Below are 16,237 nucleotides of genomic sequence, written 5' to 3' on the forward strand. Positions count from 1 at the left end.
CCTTTTAAGCTGATATGGTCAATAGTCACTCCAGACCTCTGTCCTATAAAGATTGTCTCTTCTGATTTCATGTCTCAATTGTATTGATAAGTTCTATCCTTACATAACTTTTAAAGAGAAACAACAACAACAACAACAACAACAACAAAAACCCTAGCCCCACATTTTCCTACTTTTGTGTAATCATTGATGTGGGTTTTGTGATTGTCTTGGTAAGACGTAAGGCTTGCATGGTAAAAGGAAGCTTAGAAGCTAGCTCTCTATGTGCTCAGAGCTGTGGGCGTCATCATGGCCACTTGGCCACTCAGGGCCTCCACACCTCAGCACTCCAGCTGCTGCCTCAGACCATGCTCACTGGAAGGCAGGCCCAGAGCGCCCACCAGCCCGACAGCACTTTAATAGCCGTGTCTCAACCCAAGAAGAAGGCTATGCTGCACAAGGTGGAGGATTTATATTTTGTGATGAAAGAAACACATTCACACACTTTCACACATACACACACAGGTCTAATAGCTTTCACTAAGTAAGTCCTATTAAAGTAATTCTCTAGGGCAAAATATACTCTTAAATATCCTAAACAAATGCTAACGAAATCATACTTGTGTCCTTTGGGGGGAGGGGGTTGAGAGACGAAAGAAGCTTGAAATAATATACTTTTCTAAAAGAAAATCCTAGACAGGAATTTAAATCCAGGAGAAAGCTTTCTCATATACCTTTGCAAAAAATAAAATAAAATGGATTGATTGTCGTAATTCTTTTCTCTAAGTGATTTTTCACTCTCCGAGAACCAATATATTGTTTTAAGGGGTCATTTTGGGCCACTTACTTGATATTATTGACCATTTAGGGTGAATAGCAATTAATATGCTATATTTTAGAAAAATAAATGAAAAAATTCTCCAGAAATACCATTACCTGGTAACATTATAATTACCTAGTAAAACATCTATTAGTATAGAAAGACACATATTTCAGATTCCTTTGCTCTAAAAAATTAAGAAGGTAGGTTATATTAGTTACTGCAATGCTAATATGCAGGCCCCCCAAAAGAATGCTATGCAGTAATGCTAGAGTTAAAATCTGCAGCTATCCTAAAGGTGCTCAACCCTGGGAAGAAGCTTCCTAGGGTCTTTGCACAGCACATTTTGCAGGCAAAAATTCAAGAAAGATAGACAGGTATGGAATCTAGGAGCAAGGAACAAGTGTTGGAGGAATCACCATAGGGTTTTCCAGCTGATTAAATTAGCCAAGTACAAGCTTATCAGCCCTATTTCCAGCAGCATCTTATCCTAAGTTGGTGCCGAAGGGAGCCAGACATAGGATAGGCTGAAACAAGTTGCCTAGAATCAAACTGCCACAGCTCATTTTTTGTTGTAAAGCACACTGCTTCAAAAGATATGAAAAGAGCCAAGCATGGTGGTGCATGCTTGTAATTCCAGTACTTGAGAGGCTGAGATAGGAGGATCGCAGGTTCTCGGTCAGCCTCAGCTACTCAGTGAGACCCTCCACATCTTCGTGAGACCTGGTTTCAAAATAAAGAATAAAAAATAGGGCTGGGGCATAGCTCAGAGGTAAAATTCCCCTGAGGTCAATCCCCAATACCACAAAAAAGGGGGAAAAAAAAAACAACATGAGAGAGGCGGAGCCTGAGCACAGAATGGTGAAGAGATTGCCATTTGTTGCACAATAGCAAAAAAGAAAAATTCACTTTCAAGCTTCAGGTCTTTAAAAATATTTTATGTTCTACCACCCTTATAACATATATAACAGGCAAGTCTCATGCAAAGGGAAGGTGTTTTGTGTCCAGAACCAGGCCATAAGTATTGATGCTAGCAAATAGAACAAAACAAATATTCTGGGCATATTCCCTTTATTATTAAACAGACAAGATCAGTCATCCCAATCACCTGATAGATGCTTTCAGGAACTAAAAGTCATCGGAAATATACCGTTTCCCCAGTCAACAGCAATTCTCATAAAAGTTCCATGGATCAGTATTTGTGCAAACCAATGTAAATGACAAACTCAACCACTAGTTTCAAATAGTCATCAAACTACTGCACAATGTCATCCAGACTATCCACCCGACACCAGATTTTGCTTTTGGACCACTAACTTCTACCAAGCAGGTAAATTTAAGATTATCTAACATGGCAACAGGATACCTCTCCCTCTTATCCTATTCCCAAGTCACTAGCAACAAAATCTTCATGATAACCAAATATTCATGTTGGATAACACTATAATCAATCCGGATATATAAAATACTAAGGCTTGTTATAAAATACAGAATAAACAGTATAAACAACAAAACCAAACCAGATGAACACACAAGAAAACTTTCTCATTTAGTGGAATTTTCCACCTGAGTCTTTGATATTCCATTAGTTTCATTCAAGAGTAAAGCTGGCAGTCCAGAAATGAGCAGTCAGACTAAATAAAGCGCACAGTATAATATACACAGATTAAGACTCTTTAAGGATTAGTAAAACGTAGCCATGGCATGGGATAAAAGCCATATTTAAAGCTGGGTACATGTAGTTCTCAGGTGATTTAGTGATTTCCAACACCCCTCCGGCACAAGGGATACCCCAATCCTTTCCTTTCATTTTACAGCAACATTAATAAAGGATCTGTAATTATCTTCATCCCTTACAAATGAGTAAAAAAGAAGTTTGTCTTTGCTTACAATACCATAAGATTAGACTTTTGCTCACATCTACTGTATAGATACACTCAGGGCTTTTACCTAAGCATGAAATGATAGTCAAGTAACCAACCACTTGAATAGCAGCCCCTAAAATACATTAATAGCTACATGATGGTATTGTGGAAAGATAAATTCACCCATAAAGGAGAATAAAAGATTAATTTGTTTATCTCAAAAGTTTAGCAGCCACCATTGATTAGGTATGTACGTGTAAGGGTGCAAAAATCCTCCACCTGAATCAGAAAAAGGAAAAAGAGGAATACTTTAATAAACCATACCTGAGTTTCTCCTCACACAAGCGAGAGAGAAACATCCCCAAAGCAAGGCCCATGTGGATTTGCACGGCTTGAGATTCATCAGCACTTGGTTTCCCAGGTAACCTGGCAGTCAGCATGCTCAGGATTTCCTCAACCTTCTCTTTGCAAGAGATAATGAAAACTGGCACAAGGAGGGACAAAGCCGTGGCGGCAGCAGCGCGGGCAATGGCACTAGCTGTGTTTTCACCAGAATAGGATTTCTAGGACATGCCAAAGAAAGAAAAACAGGGGTTAGCCTTTTGTTTAAAACATGAAGGAAGCAAACCTATCACAAACGCGCTACACAACAAACGAGGCTTCTTTTAGATCTGCCCCAAAGACAAAAAGAAGTAAGAAGAAATGGAAATGTGTTTGCTACAGATGTTTTCACTCCCTGAAATGATTTGCGACTAAATGGTCAGTTGACTAATAATGTCCTTTCAAATTTGAAAAACGAAAATTGTCAGTGTCTTATGTTTAGAGGTTGTGAGTTCTTATCACTACAAAGATCAAAACAATTTCAGTGGTTTTTAAAGCCCATATATTGAAAAACCCAGAGTTTTGTTTTTCTTTTTTTTAGACAAACTACAAAGCCACATTATAAATGTCCAGAAAACTAGGAGTTTTCCAGGAAAGAGAGAGAGAGAAGGGGAGAGTTTACATTTAATTCAGAAACACACTGTAAGTTTAGTGCAAGGATCTATTGGCACATCTCCCAAAATTTTTGGTGGGAACACTTCCCAGTAGATGGATTATTTCCTACAGGGGGTTAATTCCTTTTAATTAAAAGGGAAGTTGAAATCCTAAAAGCCTCTGGTTACAAAGCAATAACCAGCTATTCAAAATGAAATGGAGAGCTCTATATGCTCCTTCCTATATGTAATTATGGGAAAGAAATGAATAATAGCCCTAATAAATGACAGGGCAACAGAATACGAACAGCTTCTCCAGGAATCCCATGTTAGAGAGCTCTAGCAGGCATTATATACCTTTATAAATGTGTCTCAAGTGGGGAAGAAAGCCCGTTTATTATTCCTCACTATTATCCATTTAAAATAAGCAGACATACCAGAAAGGCAATGTTGTCCCTTATAGTCAAAGCACATTAAAATGTGTCTTTAATTCTATGCCTATTCACTCTAAGCTCTAGTGCTTTAAGGATAAAATTCAAAGATGCACTAAGTTACACATTAAGTTAGCACTTTTAAAGTGGCAAGGTTACTCAAAATGACTCAGCTGCTAAGACACAGAAAATAAATGACTTTTAAAGCAAGGCTTTGAAAACTACAATAATCACAAGTAAAAATCACAAAGAGGCAACCGTGAATTGGCTAACGAAGAAATTACCTTATTGGTTTTCAAAAATGAAGCAGAATTACTAGAAATCTCAAACAATGTACTGTTCTAGAGAATATTTGAAACAGCTATTGCAAAACTCCCCAAACATTTCCAAACAAGCAAATCAAAATAAAGAAGTTACTTTTTTGAGCAAAATCTACCTTCCAAGTTTAATTCTACATTATCTGATAAATCATTTTTGTTCTCAACTATCATTATAAATTGAGTATCAGACCCTAAGCCCCAAGTGAATACATACTAGATCCTACCAAGGGCAGAGGACAGAGGCACGCAAAACGTACAGAGAAGACCACAGGCGTTGGATCTCAGGCGAAATTCATGATCTTAGCAACAGTTCAGGACCTGAGCTATATTTTTATTCAAATCAACCATAATCCTCTGCCACTCAGCTGATTGTCCCATGATCACTGTAATTCCCTAAGCAAGGGATACTGCCAGGGTAGAACCAAAACAATTTTAACACAGATGCAGAAATAAAGCATAGTCCACAACTAATAAAGGGAAATTTAAAAAGTATGTATTCATTTTGCTTCAAATCTTAATAGAAAGACAGAATGACTGGCTAACAGGTGCTTTTCTCTGATCAACGTTATTTTGTATTTAAACAGCATTTCTGTTTTCAAAACATATTTACATAACAAATAATTTGATCCTCACAGTCTTTTAGAAAGTTGGCCAAACAGTAACTTTCGCTTTTATACTACAAGTAAAGAAAATAATGATGGGGGTTAAGTAGCAAGAGTCACAAAACTAGTTGGGGGCGGAGATATGGCTACAATCATCACAGATGGTATTATCTAATCCTTTCATTTTACAAATGAGGATAAGAAAGTCCAAGGAGACTACAACTAGAAACCCGAGTTCCCACATTTAAGCCATGCTTATTCTACTAAAACTGTAGCTACTGACTGCACTACTCATTAGAAAAACCTAGAGAGCTTCTGAAATGCTGATGCTCGAGGCACATCCTGGAGCAATTAAGTCACAGATGGGGTCCACACATTAGGTTTTTCTTTACATACTCACACACACTTAGTTTCCCAGGTAATTATGATATCCACCCAGAGGATCATTAGACTACACCATGGATTTCATGTAACCAACTGATGTCAGAAGACTTAACCCTTGGTTTTTCTGATCGTATTTTATTTCTTGCACTTACATGATAAAAGCAGGAGAAAAGTTGTCCTCTGGGTTGGTAATGGCAATCCACAATGACCTGGAGAGTATCAAGCACCATGGAGATCCACTCTTTCATTGGAAGGAAATTAGGCTGAACCTATACATGAAAAAACACAAAATGATAATGGAAAAAAGAAAACAAATCTGAATGTTATTGAGAGATCCAGAGTACAATGCCCTTCTGCATTAAAATAATGAAGTGAATGATATTTGACAAATAAAAATTGACACCTATGCCCCAGTAAGAATATAGACACTTTTTATGCAAGATTAGCAGAAGGGGCTTCAAAACAGAACATACCCAAATTCCGACTGAGCTCTCCTATGTTCAGTGAGTTATGATGAAAGTAGCATGAAGGTTAAAGAGAGATATGCAAAAAAGTAATTCACATTTCCTTCACTTTATGACCTGTAATTCCACAAAAAAGGCAATCAGGCTGCAAGTGTTTGATCAACGTACTGTATAGCTGTCCTTCAAGAACCATCATGATATCCACCCAGCTAACTGAGAAATTAGGTAGGAAAACAGAAATGATCTTCGGTTTGTAAAAGAAAAGAAGAAATAATGCAAAAACAAAACAACAGAACAATTCATAGCTGGGTGTGGTGGTACGTGCCTATAATCCTAGTACTAGTGAGGCAGAGACAGGAGGATTGCAAGTTCAAGATCAGCCTTAAGAACTTAGCAAAAACTTTGGCAACCTAGTAAGGTCCTGTTTCAAACTAAAAATTTAAAAGGTAGGGGTTGTAGCTTGGAGGTAGAATACCCATATACAAAAAGAGAGGAGACTTCCAGGAAGATGGCGACCGAGAAAAGCGGGGCTTAAGAGCCCCGCTAACAACAAATCTCCATTACCACAAAATCAGCGCCTTTCAAAGCCAGAAAACAACATCACCAGAGGGAAAAAAAAGTCACCAGGCTCCAGAGAGAAAGCGGACTGAGAACAGAGCCACAGAAGAGATCCTCACGCCCGAGGACGCGGCTTCACGCCCGAGGACGCGGCAGCAGCGCCATACTGCCGGCGGCACCGGCGAATTCACTGGACAGCCACAGCAAGCCGAGGGGAGCCGCTGCGGAACAGCCAGGCGGGATTTCTCGGCGCAGAGGGCATCTAAAGCTCCCAGTGGCTGAGCTCAGCACACGCTGCAGGGATTCAGAGTGGAAATCAAAACCAAAAAATAAAAACGCCAGCCCCATAGCCAAGGCCGTAGCAGCGGCGCCATATTGCCACCGGCGGCAACAGCACCAAATTCACCGAATTCAGTACAGCTACATCTGCGTACTCAAGAACAGTGAGTCAAATTGTGGGCCACAGAGGAGAAATCCCAGTACTGTACTCACTGGGACTTGACCCAGTGGGAGAGGGGCGGTGGCAGTGATATCACACCATAGGAGAACGTGCAACCTGGCACCCCCCACAGACTAAAGCAGCCTCTATCGACTCCCTGGGTCGGAGACTCTGTGATACAACCCAGTAAAGGAGTAGTGGGGTCTGAGATACTACAGACTCGAGATCCAGAACACCTTAAGTGAAGTCATAGTGACCCAAGGGAAGAACCCAGAGAAGGCACAAACTTCCGAAATCATGGGAAAGAGGAATAATACTGGAGCAATGAATGCTCACAACCCCACAACATCAGAACCCGGTAAAACAGAAAATCAGAGATTTCTAGAAGATCAAATCAGGAAAATAACTGTAGAAATAATAGAGGTGCTTCGAAAAGAACTCAGAGAGAGCCAAAAAGAGATAAAGGATGCAATTAATGAAGTCAAGGCCTCAATTCAAAGCACAAACAACCGATTAGAACACATGGAGAACAGAATCTCGCTCTTAGAAGATGATCATTCCAAAAATGAACGCATAGTTTCTAATCTAGGAAAAAATATCCGACAGCAGGAATCTGATATTGAAGAAATATGGGCCCATTTTAAGAGAGCTAACCTAAGAATAATTGGAATAGAGGAGGGAAAAGAAAGTGAAACCAAAGGGATCAACAATCTCTTCAAGGAAGTAATAGCAGAAAATTTTCCAGACATAGAGCAAGAGGTCGATATGCAGGTCCAGGAAACTTATAGAACTCCCTTTAGACAGGATCGGAGAAGAGGATCCCCACGCCACATAATTGTCAAAATGACCAATGTGGAAGCCAAGCAGAGAATCTTAAAGGCAACAAAAGCAAAGGGCCAAGTGACATTCAGAGGCAAACCAATTAGAATCACTCCAGACTTCCCAAACCAAGTCATGAGAGCCAGAAGGGCTTGGAGTAACATATTCCCAATTCTGAAAGAAAACAACTTCCAGCCAAAAATTTCCTACCCAGCAAAACTTTCTATCAAATTAGATGGAGAAATAAGAAGCTTCCATGACAAACAGAAACTGAAGGAATTTATGTTTTCAAAACCAGCACTAGAGAAAATACTCAAAGAGATTAACTACAAAGAAGAAATAGGTAACACACATCAGAACTAGAGAAACAAGATTTTCCATCCAACAGACAACTAAGATTGGTTATCTGTGAAGATTCATTATTTATGTTAGTCTTTTACCTATCTCTAAAGGGTATTGTTTGCCTTTATTGTTGTTAATTTTTAGGATTTCTAGTTGGAATATTAATATACCTTCAGATATAGCATTTGGAAATATTTTATCCCATTCTATTAGTAACTGTTAACTCTGTTTACATTGTCTTTGGATATACAATATGTTTTTTTTTATTTTTTAGGGAGTTTGTATACTCTTCTGTTGCCTGTGCCATTGAAATCATAACCAAGAAATCACTGCCAATTTCAATGTTGTGAGGTTTTATGACCCAGATTTTCTCCTAAAAGTTTATAGTCTTAAGATTTATATTTAGGTCTTTTATCTATTTTGAGTTAATATTTATATATGGGATTAGGTAAGGGTCCAATTTTATTCTTTTCCATGTAATTATTATTTTTCAACAATATTTAGTTAAAAGATTATTATTCCCACCACCAAATGTTCGTGGAAACCTTGTCAAAAATAACTTGACAATATAGGGAAGAATTTAGCTCTAGGCTTTTATTTAACTCCAATGGTTTATATATCTGCCTTTAGAATAGTACTACACTGTTTCAATTATTGTAGCTTTATATGGTTTGAAATCAGAAAATATACATCTTCTAGCTTTGTTCTTTTTCAAGATCGTTGTGGGCACCTAGAGTCCATATTCCATATTAGGATAGATTTTTTTCTGAAAAATAAATATATAAATATATGATAGTTTCACCTAAAAAATAGAAAAAATAGATTCTCTGGTAAGAAAGAAAGCAAAAAGAAATATTGAAATGTTATCTTTAAGTCATCAAAAGCTTGGTATCAGACAAATGAAACTGTTATGTGAGATTATCATTTTTAATTTTTGATAAATTGCTATAATACTAGATGTCAATCACTAAGCCAAGCATGGGAGGGAGGGATAGGGAGAGAATGGGGTGGGGATCGGGTGGGGGCTGACTGGGCAATATGTGCATGTATGTCTACAAAAGTATGTATCCCACTACGATGTATGAATACAGTGCACCAATTAAAAATAAAAAATAAATATTAGCAAAAAAGAGAAAAGAAAAAAACTTCAATTCATTAATTCACATAGGAACACTCAGGTAATAGAAACTGAAAAGGTCAATCCTATGCTAATTATCTGCTTGAGATTTAATTCTTTGAGTCAAAAAAGATCTACATCTTAAAATCTTTAGTTTTTGACAATATGTAGGTTTAAACGAAGTTTGAAAATTTCTCAAACAATGAGATATTGGGTTTATATGAAGTAATAGTAAAAAAAAATAAGGCCATCAAAAATAAAAGAGCCCCACTTTTAGACTGTGTGGCTTCTCAATGTGTCAGAAATGGGAGGGGGTGGTGAAAGAATGAGAGATCTGGAAATCAAACCCTGAGCTAGACCCATAGTTATAACTGAATCAAATTAACTGCACAACTGACACTTGAGCATAATTAACACCAAAGCAAAGTGATCATAGAAAGGGAATTAACTTTTTAGGTGTAGATCTTAGCATGTGGCTACTGATGAAGAATTTCTTGGCCCTTTCAAGGATATAATAAAATATATCTTCTATAAAAATCATCTTTCTCATTAAAATAACATTCTGGGTTTAAAGTTAAATATTCTCTGCCTGTATTATCCATTCATAGCTCTTGTCATGCAGTACCTGTTCTCTTGTTTATTGGTAATACCACCCTTTGAGGTACTCCCTCTCGTGCACTATTTGAAGCTTGGTTAAATGCTCAATCAGGCTACCTACTCTAACCAAGCAATGGGCGTAGGACCCTAGGACTCTGAATTGTAAGTGACTAATGGCCATAAATTACTTGGCCATTAGTTGATCTACCCAAGTCAGGATGGTCTACTGAGAATTTTCATTAATACCTGTTGCCTGGACTCCCCAAATTACTTGGGTTCCTGTTTTCTCCCAAACCCAGTATTTATGCTCTGCTTTCAACTCCAAAGTTTTCCAGATTGTAATCCCTTTGGTTCCTTCTTTATTTAAATGAATTAGAGTTGGTTTCTTTGCAACCAAAAAATCCATGAAAAGAGTACAAATGGCCTCTAAGATACTTCTGGACAGAGACAGGCTGAGTAACACTGAATAAAGTCTCAATTATCATAAAAGTAGAGAAGTAAATGCTAATGCTAATGATGGCTACTAATGAGAGCTTAGTATCTACCAGCTGTTGCATTATACATATATTAACTTATTTAATCCTTATAGTAATACTATGTGATACATATAGTTATTTCCATTTTACAGATGGAAGAATGAATAGGCTCTGAAAGGGGAAACCACTATGAACAAACCATAGAGCTAATAAATGGAAATAATAAGATTTAAATATAGGACTGTCCTATTTCAAAGCCTATGTTTTTTTTTTTTTTAACCACACAGCTACATTGTCTCTAGATAATGATAGTTACTAGATAATGGAGCTTAAAACAAGAATAAATCCATGCCTTTTTATTTTGACAGATATGAATTATCTGAGAAAGTACATTGGAAATGAACATTGGCCAGCTTGCCACATGTTTAATTAAGAAATAAATACCTTGCAAAAATGAATAGGCACTTTATCATTGACATCTATAATTAAAATGCAAAGTACAATTTTTTTTCAGTCTGTAAACGCTGATTATTTATCATTTTTTGACAGCATTGTTCACTTTCAGCAAGCCTAGTTAACCTCCTAAGATTGGTTACTACTGATGTAATCATAAAAGACATCCCCTGTTGCATAAAATTGGCACCTTCAAATGGAAATGACCACTTAACTGTGATGAAGAAAGCAAAACAAAAAAGCAGCCAACAAGTCAGGGAGACAGAAGGGCTCACAGCGAAAGGGCTGTTGGAGTAGAGGAACTTAGAGCTGCAGGATCAGAATCTAATCTTGCAAATTCAAGGCCAGGCCACCTAAAGTTAGGCTTAAGGAGCCACCGCCAATGCCCAGCCAGTTGTAAAGCACCCCAACTCACCTCCAGGACCCCATCCGAGTCCGAGGCCAGGCTGGCTTCGTGTCTTGACAGGACAACAGCAAGGCTGCTTAAGGCTAACAGCGCATTGCCTTTGACCACAGGACTCTCCCTGTTTTAAAAGAAGTTCCAAGAGAATACTTAGGAGAAAGAGCGACCCCAGGAGGGCAGATGAGTCACAAAGCACTTCCATTCCTGCACAGAGCCTCGGGAACACAGAACTGTTTATGCCCTGGTTATTTTTTTTTTTTTCTTTTTTCTTTTTTTTTTTTTGTGGTACTGAGGTTCCTGGAAGCCCTTCTACCTCTGGGCCACACTCCCAGACCTATTTTTACATTTTTATTTGGAAACAGGGTCTCCTAAGCCAGCGCACGTGGCTGGCTTCGAACCTGTGCGATCCTCCTGTCTCTGCCTCCCAAGCGCGGGGATTACAAGCGTGCGCCACCACGCCCGGCATATGCCCTGGTTCTAATAACGTCTAACCTGACACTATACTGATTTTTAACTTTTCTTATCAATGTATAGTCATTATAACATTTGATAACTTAAAAATCCAAGTAATTATGTCTAAGATCTTCCTGTTTATGAAATTTATTTTTTATTATGGTAAACATTCAACACCATCTCTATCCTCTTAACAATTTTTTGTTGTTTGTGTGTGGTGCTAGGGATTGATTGAACCCAGGGACACTGTACCTCCAAGGTACCCAGCCATTTGTTCATTCATTCATTCATTCATTCAATCATTCATTCTATTTTGAAACAGGGTCTCATTAGACTGCTGAAGGTCGCAGTAAGTTGCTGAGGCTGGACTTAAACCCATGATCCTCCTGTTTTAACTTCCCAAGTACTAGAATTACACCCAACTCCTTTTTAAAAATATATTTGTATTAGTACATTGCAAGTATACATTATAACAAGGTTCAAACCAACAGAAAATCTTAAAGTTTATTTCGTGGTTTGATATAACATTTCTCAAGCTATCTTCTTCTGTGCCATCTTTGAACAATTTATATTTATCGATTTCTTCTGGAAACTCAACCAAAGACAATTATGTGAATAAGCCCAGCAGGATGAAATGGCCTCTGGCTTTTCTGAAGCATTGGTGTGCAGAAGCAGCTTCTCAGGCCACTTGAGACAGCATACTTTCTCTACTTGTAACCTGACACATGGCAGCTTTCTTTGGTCATTATCATCTTCTCCTTCTCCCTCTTAATATGCCAAAGCCAGAGGCCCTAAGGCTAGTTTGTGATACAATTTGGAGATCTGAGAGAAGATGCAAAAAAAAAAAAAAGACCTATTTTTAGACTATTTGGGTTATGAGATGCTCTTCTCTATCATCCAAATGAGAGTTTTCTAATATTAGCAATAAAAGTCTTTTTATTTCAAAAGTTGGCATCTAAAACTCTGAATATTGTATAGATACTCAGCTCTTGAAAAATTAAATATTATTAAATATTAATTATGTTAATATCATTCAATAATCTCAATCTGATCCTATAAAAGGAAGTACCCAGCTCAATTTATTCTTCTACAAAGCCCGCCATAAGTTATTAAGACATCAACATTCATATGGGGGAATAAGAGGAAGGAACACCAGAAGGAAGACTTAAGGTCTAATTAATTAGACAGCTCCAATCTATTTTTTTATTACTGAGCATTTATATAGCCTAATAACAAAATGCCACAAATCAAAGCAGGATTAAGGTCACAAAAATATTCAACAAAAACAAAAGCAGATCTTTTATTTTTAATATAAGTTGAGCAATGATGCTCAGAATGTTTCAGGTATTTTAGCTTTTGCATTTTAAGACAGGGATGCCAAACTGGTAAACTCTATATGCAACTGTATTCCAAAATGTGTAAAGCTCTAAAACCTGAAACACTCTGGTTTAGGCAAATGGATAAGGGATACCTTGCTTACAATATTTTTTTTTTCTTTTAACTGAGTATATCGCAAGGCCTGTCCTGATAAATAATGGTCATAAATCCCTAAGGCTAAATAAGAAAACAATTTTAAAATCTTGGTGACTTAAAAATTAGATTCTCATGTTTCATCACTAAGCAGATGATCTTTACATGGTCACCTGAAACTGCACAGCAAATTTCACTAAATATCACCCATGATGACATATATCTTTATAACCCTGTAATTCTGGAAAAAAAAAAGCCTCAGTTTTAAAATAGTACCTTAATCTGGACATGGTGACGAATGCTTATAATCTCACGACTTGGGAGGCTGAGACAGGAGGCCCTCGGAAACTTAGTGAGACCCTGCTTCCAAATAAAAAGTAAAATAGGGCCGGGGTGTAGCTCAGAGGTAAAAAATAAAATAAAACATCACCCCAGATCATTTTATTTCAAAAGTTACACTGCTCTTCATATACTTGAGCATGTGCTATTGAAGCAAATAGAATAAAATTCATTTAAATCTACTGATAATTAGGTCTTGGTTGCATATGTATGCATTGTACATTGATCTGTAAGTAGAATAAACTGTTCCAGTCTATATAATGTATCCATAGGTCAAGCTATACACTTCACAAAGGTCCATGAGTAACTCTTGACCATCTTTGCATTCTCTAGGTGCCCAGCATAATGACTTACGGGCAGAAGGCACTCAATTATATATTTAGTAAAACAAATTCAAGGAGGAGCTGATCAGGTGAAAATCTACAACTGGCTCAGCAAAAATTCATCAACTTGTTACTCAAATAACTAACCCCTACCCATCAAACCATCAGATCACAGTAGCTAATTTGCATAATGACAAGTCAGCATCAGTACAGTATTTATCTAGGCAACACCACTGACATTTTAATTAAATTGTCCTTTAGAACAAACTGATGTCATTAACCTAATTAAAAACCACAAGAAGGGATGGCTTCAGTGGTGCTTTCTTAGGAATAAAGTACTACACTACATATTATGAAAGTGACCCAATCACTTGGCGACTTTTATGTTCAGGTTCAAATCTATTTAATTAATAACAATGAAAGTAAATTTTCATCAATCATCAAGTTTTATCTGTGCTTTGATTCCCCCTTAGCCCTAACCCAGATGCTTGAAAAGTGCTCTCAAATGAGCAAATCAGTTTAATCCCATGACTGGCCTTTTACTTTCTGCATTTAACTCATGACTCTAAACAGAACAAACTTTTCTCCTTGGCCCAAAACTGCCTGTGCTAGACATGGCCCAAGGACCTTAAACTAAGTGGACAGGGCGGTATGAGGTTTTCCCCTGCGTGGAGGAAGCCAGTGGAGCAAAGCAAAGAAATGGAAACATCCCTCCTTCCCTGCCTGCTCTGTCACTAATCTCTTAACCTCTGGACCTTAAATATCTCCTAGTCATGCCTAGTACTATCCGGATTGCTTTGAAAGCATAATATCTAAAAAAATACTTTAAGATTTTTAATGAAAAGGTAGTAATGCCACAAGAACAGAAATTATTTTAATTCCATATCACTGAAAACATTTTAAATACTTTTACTGGTGCATCATAGTCTCACATCATACTGTAGTTATATGATAGAGACATACCTGCACACAACAGTTGGTAGGCTTTTTTCCAGCTCCCGCCCCACTACCCCTTCCTCATCAGAGTACTGAGACTGGCACTGGTATTCTCACAGATGTGCACAATGTCAATAAAGTCAATGAGTGATTCCTTCATCCATTCTCTTTAGGTACTCATCATGAAGTGATGCTTTGCAAATCTAAACAGGAACGGAGCGCAAAACTGTGGTATATACACACAATGGAATTTTACTCAGCCTTAAAGAACAAAGTTATGTCATTTGCAGGAAAATGGTTGGATTTTGAGAATGTTAGGCTACATGACTTTAAACAGTCTCAGAAAGAGAACAAGTGTATGCTTTCCTCATGTGTGGAAACTAGAAAGAAACTGAGTAACAAAAGAGACCTCAGATAAAGAAATGGAGGCTCCAATGGAGCAATGGAGGGGGCTCACAGGAGGGAAGATGGAAGATAGAAGCTTAATAAAGGTACTAGTTTAAATAATGCTATGTACATACATGAAATTATCAATCTCAATGACATGCACAGGGAAGGGGAGGGTGCGGGTAGGATCTGGAGAGAAACACATCAAATGTTGAGTGCACATATACCCCTATCACTCTATACTGATTACAATATATAATAACAGTGCACCAAGGAAAGCATTAAGAAAAAGTCATGTTGAAAGAAGATTTTAGAATAAGAAGTGCAAAAGCTCCTAGAGACAAAATTATAGTTTAATAGGAAGCTGCTAGTTTCTTCAGTATTTTGCTGCAAATGTTAGAGCACTGTTTTTAACAGGATATAAGTAGATTGCATAACAGAACAAACTATAAAAGGTAAAGGTCAAAAGCAGCCCCCACTCATCTGAGCACCCCCTCTCCTCCAACATGCAACAACTGGACGCTCTCCCAGTGTGTTTGCAATTCACCAACTTGGAAAAGCAGATGGGGACAAGTTCCCATGGAAGCATCTTTGTACTTCAGTGTTCGCTTTATCAACAGATATGTTACAGATATTTCTCAATGCCACCCACAGAACCGAGAACAGAACCAATTCTCTTTCCCTTTACTCAGAAGACATAAGGCTGAGTATCTGAGTGATCATGTGCTCAGATAAGACCTCATAGGCAAGTGCCTGCTTAAATAATTAAGAAATTAATATACTTTTGGTGGGACTACAAATTAGTGTAGTCACTATGGAGATCAGTTTATAGGTTTTTCAGAAGACTGGGTACAAAACCTCCATATGACTCAGTTATATCACCTCTGGATATCAAAAGGAACTTAAGTCAGAATATTAAAGCAATATTTGCTTATTCATTTTTGTAGCAGCACAATTCACAAGAGCTAAAAAACTATGGGCCCGGATTAGGCATCCATCCCAGATGAATGGGTTATAAAACTGTGGCATATATACACAATGGAATTTACTCAGCCATGAAGAAGAACAAATTTATGTAATTTTTATAAAATGGTTCTTAAGTAATATCAGCCAGTCTCAGAAAGTATAAGGTCACATGTGTTCTCTCATATATGGAAACTAGAAAAAAAAGGAAAACAAAGATCAAATAAATGAGAAGAGATAACAGTAGAATTGTGGAAGGGGATTTGGGGCATTACAGTAGGGTTGGGAAGGGAGAGACTTGATAAAGAAACAGTTGAAACAAT

General features: G+C 37.6%; 1 protein-coding gene across 4 annotated transcripts in view; it reads right to left on the reverse strand.

The window, feature by feature from the left end:
• FOCAD (focadhesin) overlaps positions 1–16,237 on the reverse strand; it is a gene marked incomplete at both ends in the record, with an annotated part of 280,748 nt that overhangs the window by 49,349 nt on the left and 215,162 nt on the right. For all 4 annotated transcript variants that reach the window (XM_080709563.1, XM_080709560.1, XM_080709562.1 and 1 more), the window contains 3 exons: positions 2,989–3,227; positions 5,528–5,644; positions 11,056–11,164. In XM_080709563.1, coding sequence (XP_080565689.1) covers positions 2,989–3,227; positions 5,528–5,644; positions 11,056–11,164 — 465 coding nt within the window. The remainder of the gene's footprint in view (positions 1–2,988; positions 3,228–5,527; positions 5,645–11,055; positions 11,165–16,237) is intronic.

Source organism: Muscardinus avellanarius (genome assembly GCF_963383645.1).
Source record: "Muscardinus avellanarius genome assembly, chromosome: 13".
Lineage (NCBI taxonomy): Eukaryota > Metazoa > Chordata > Mammalia > Rodentia > Gliridae > Muscardinus > Muscardinus avellanarius.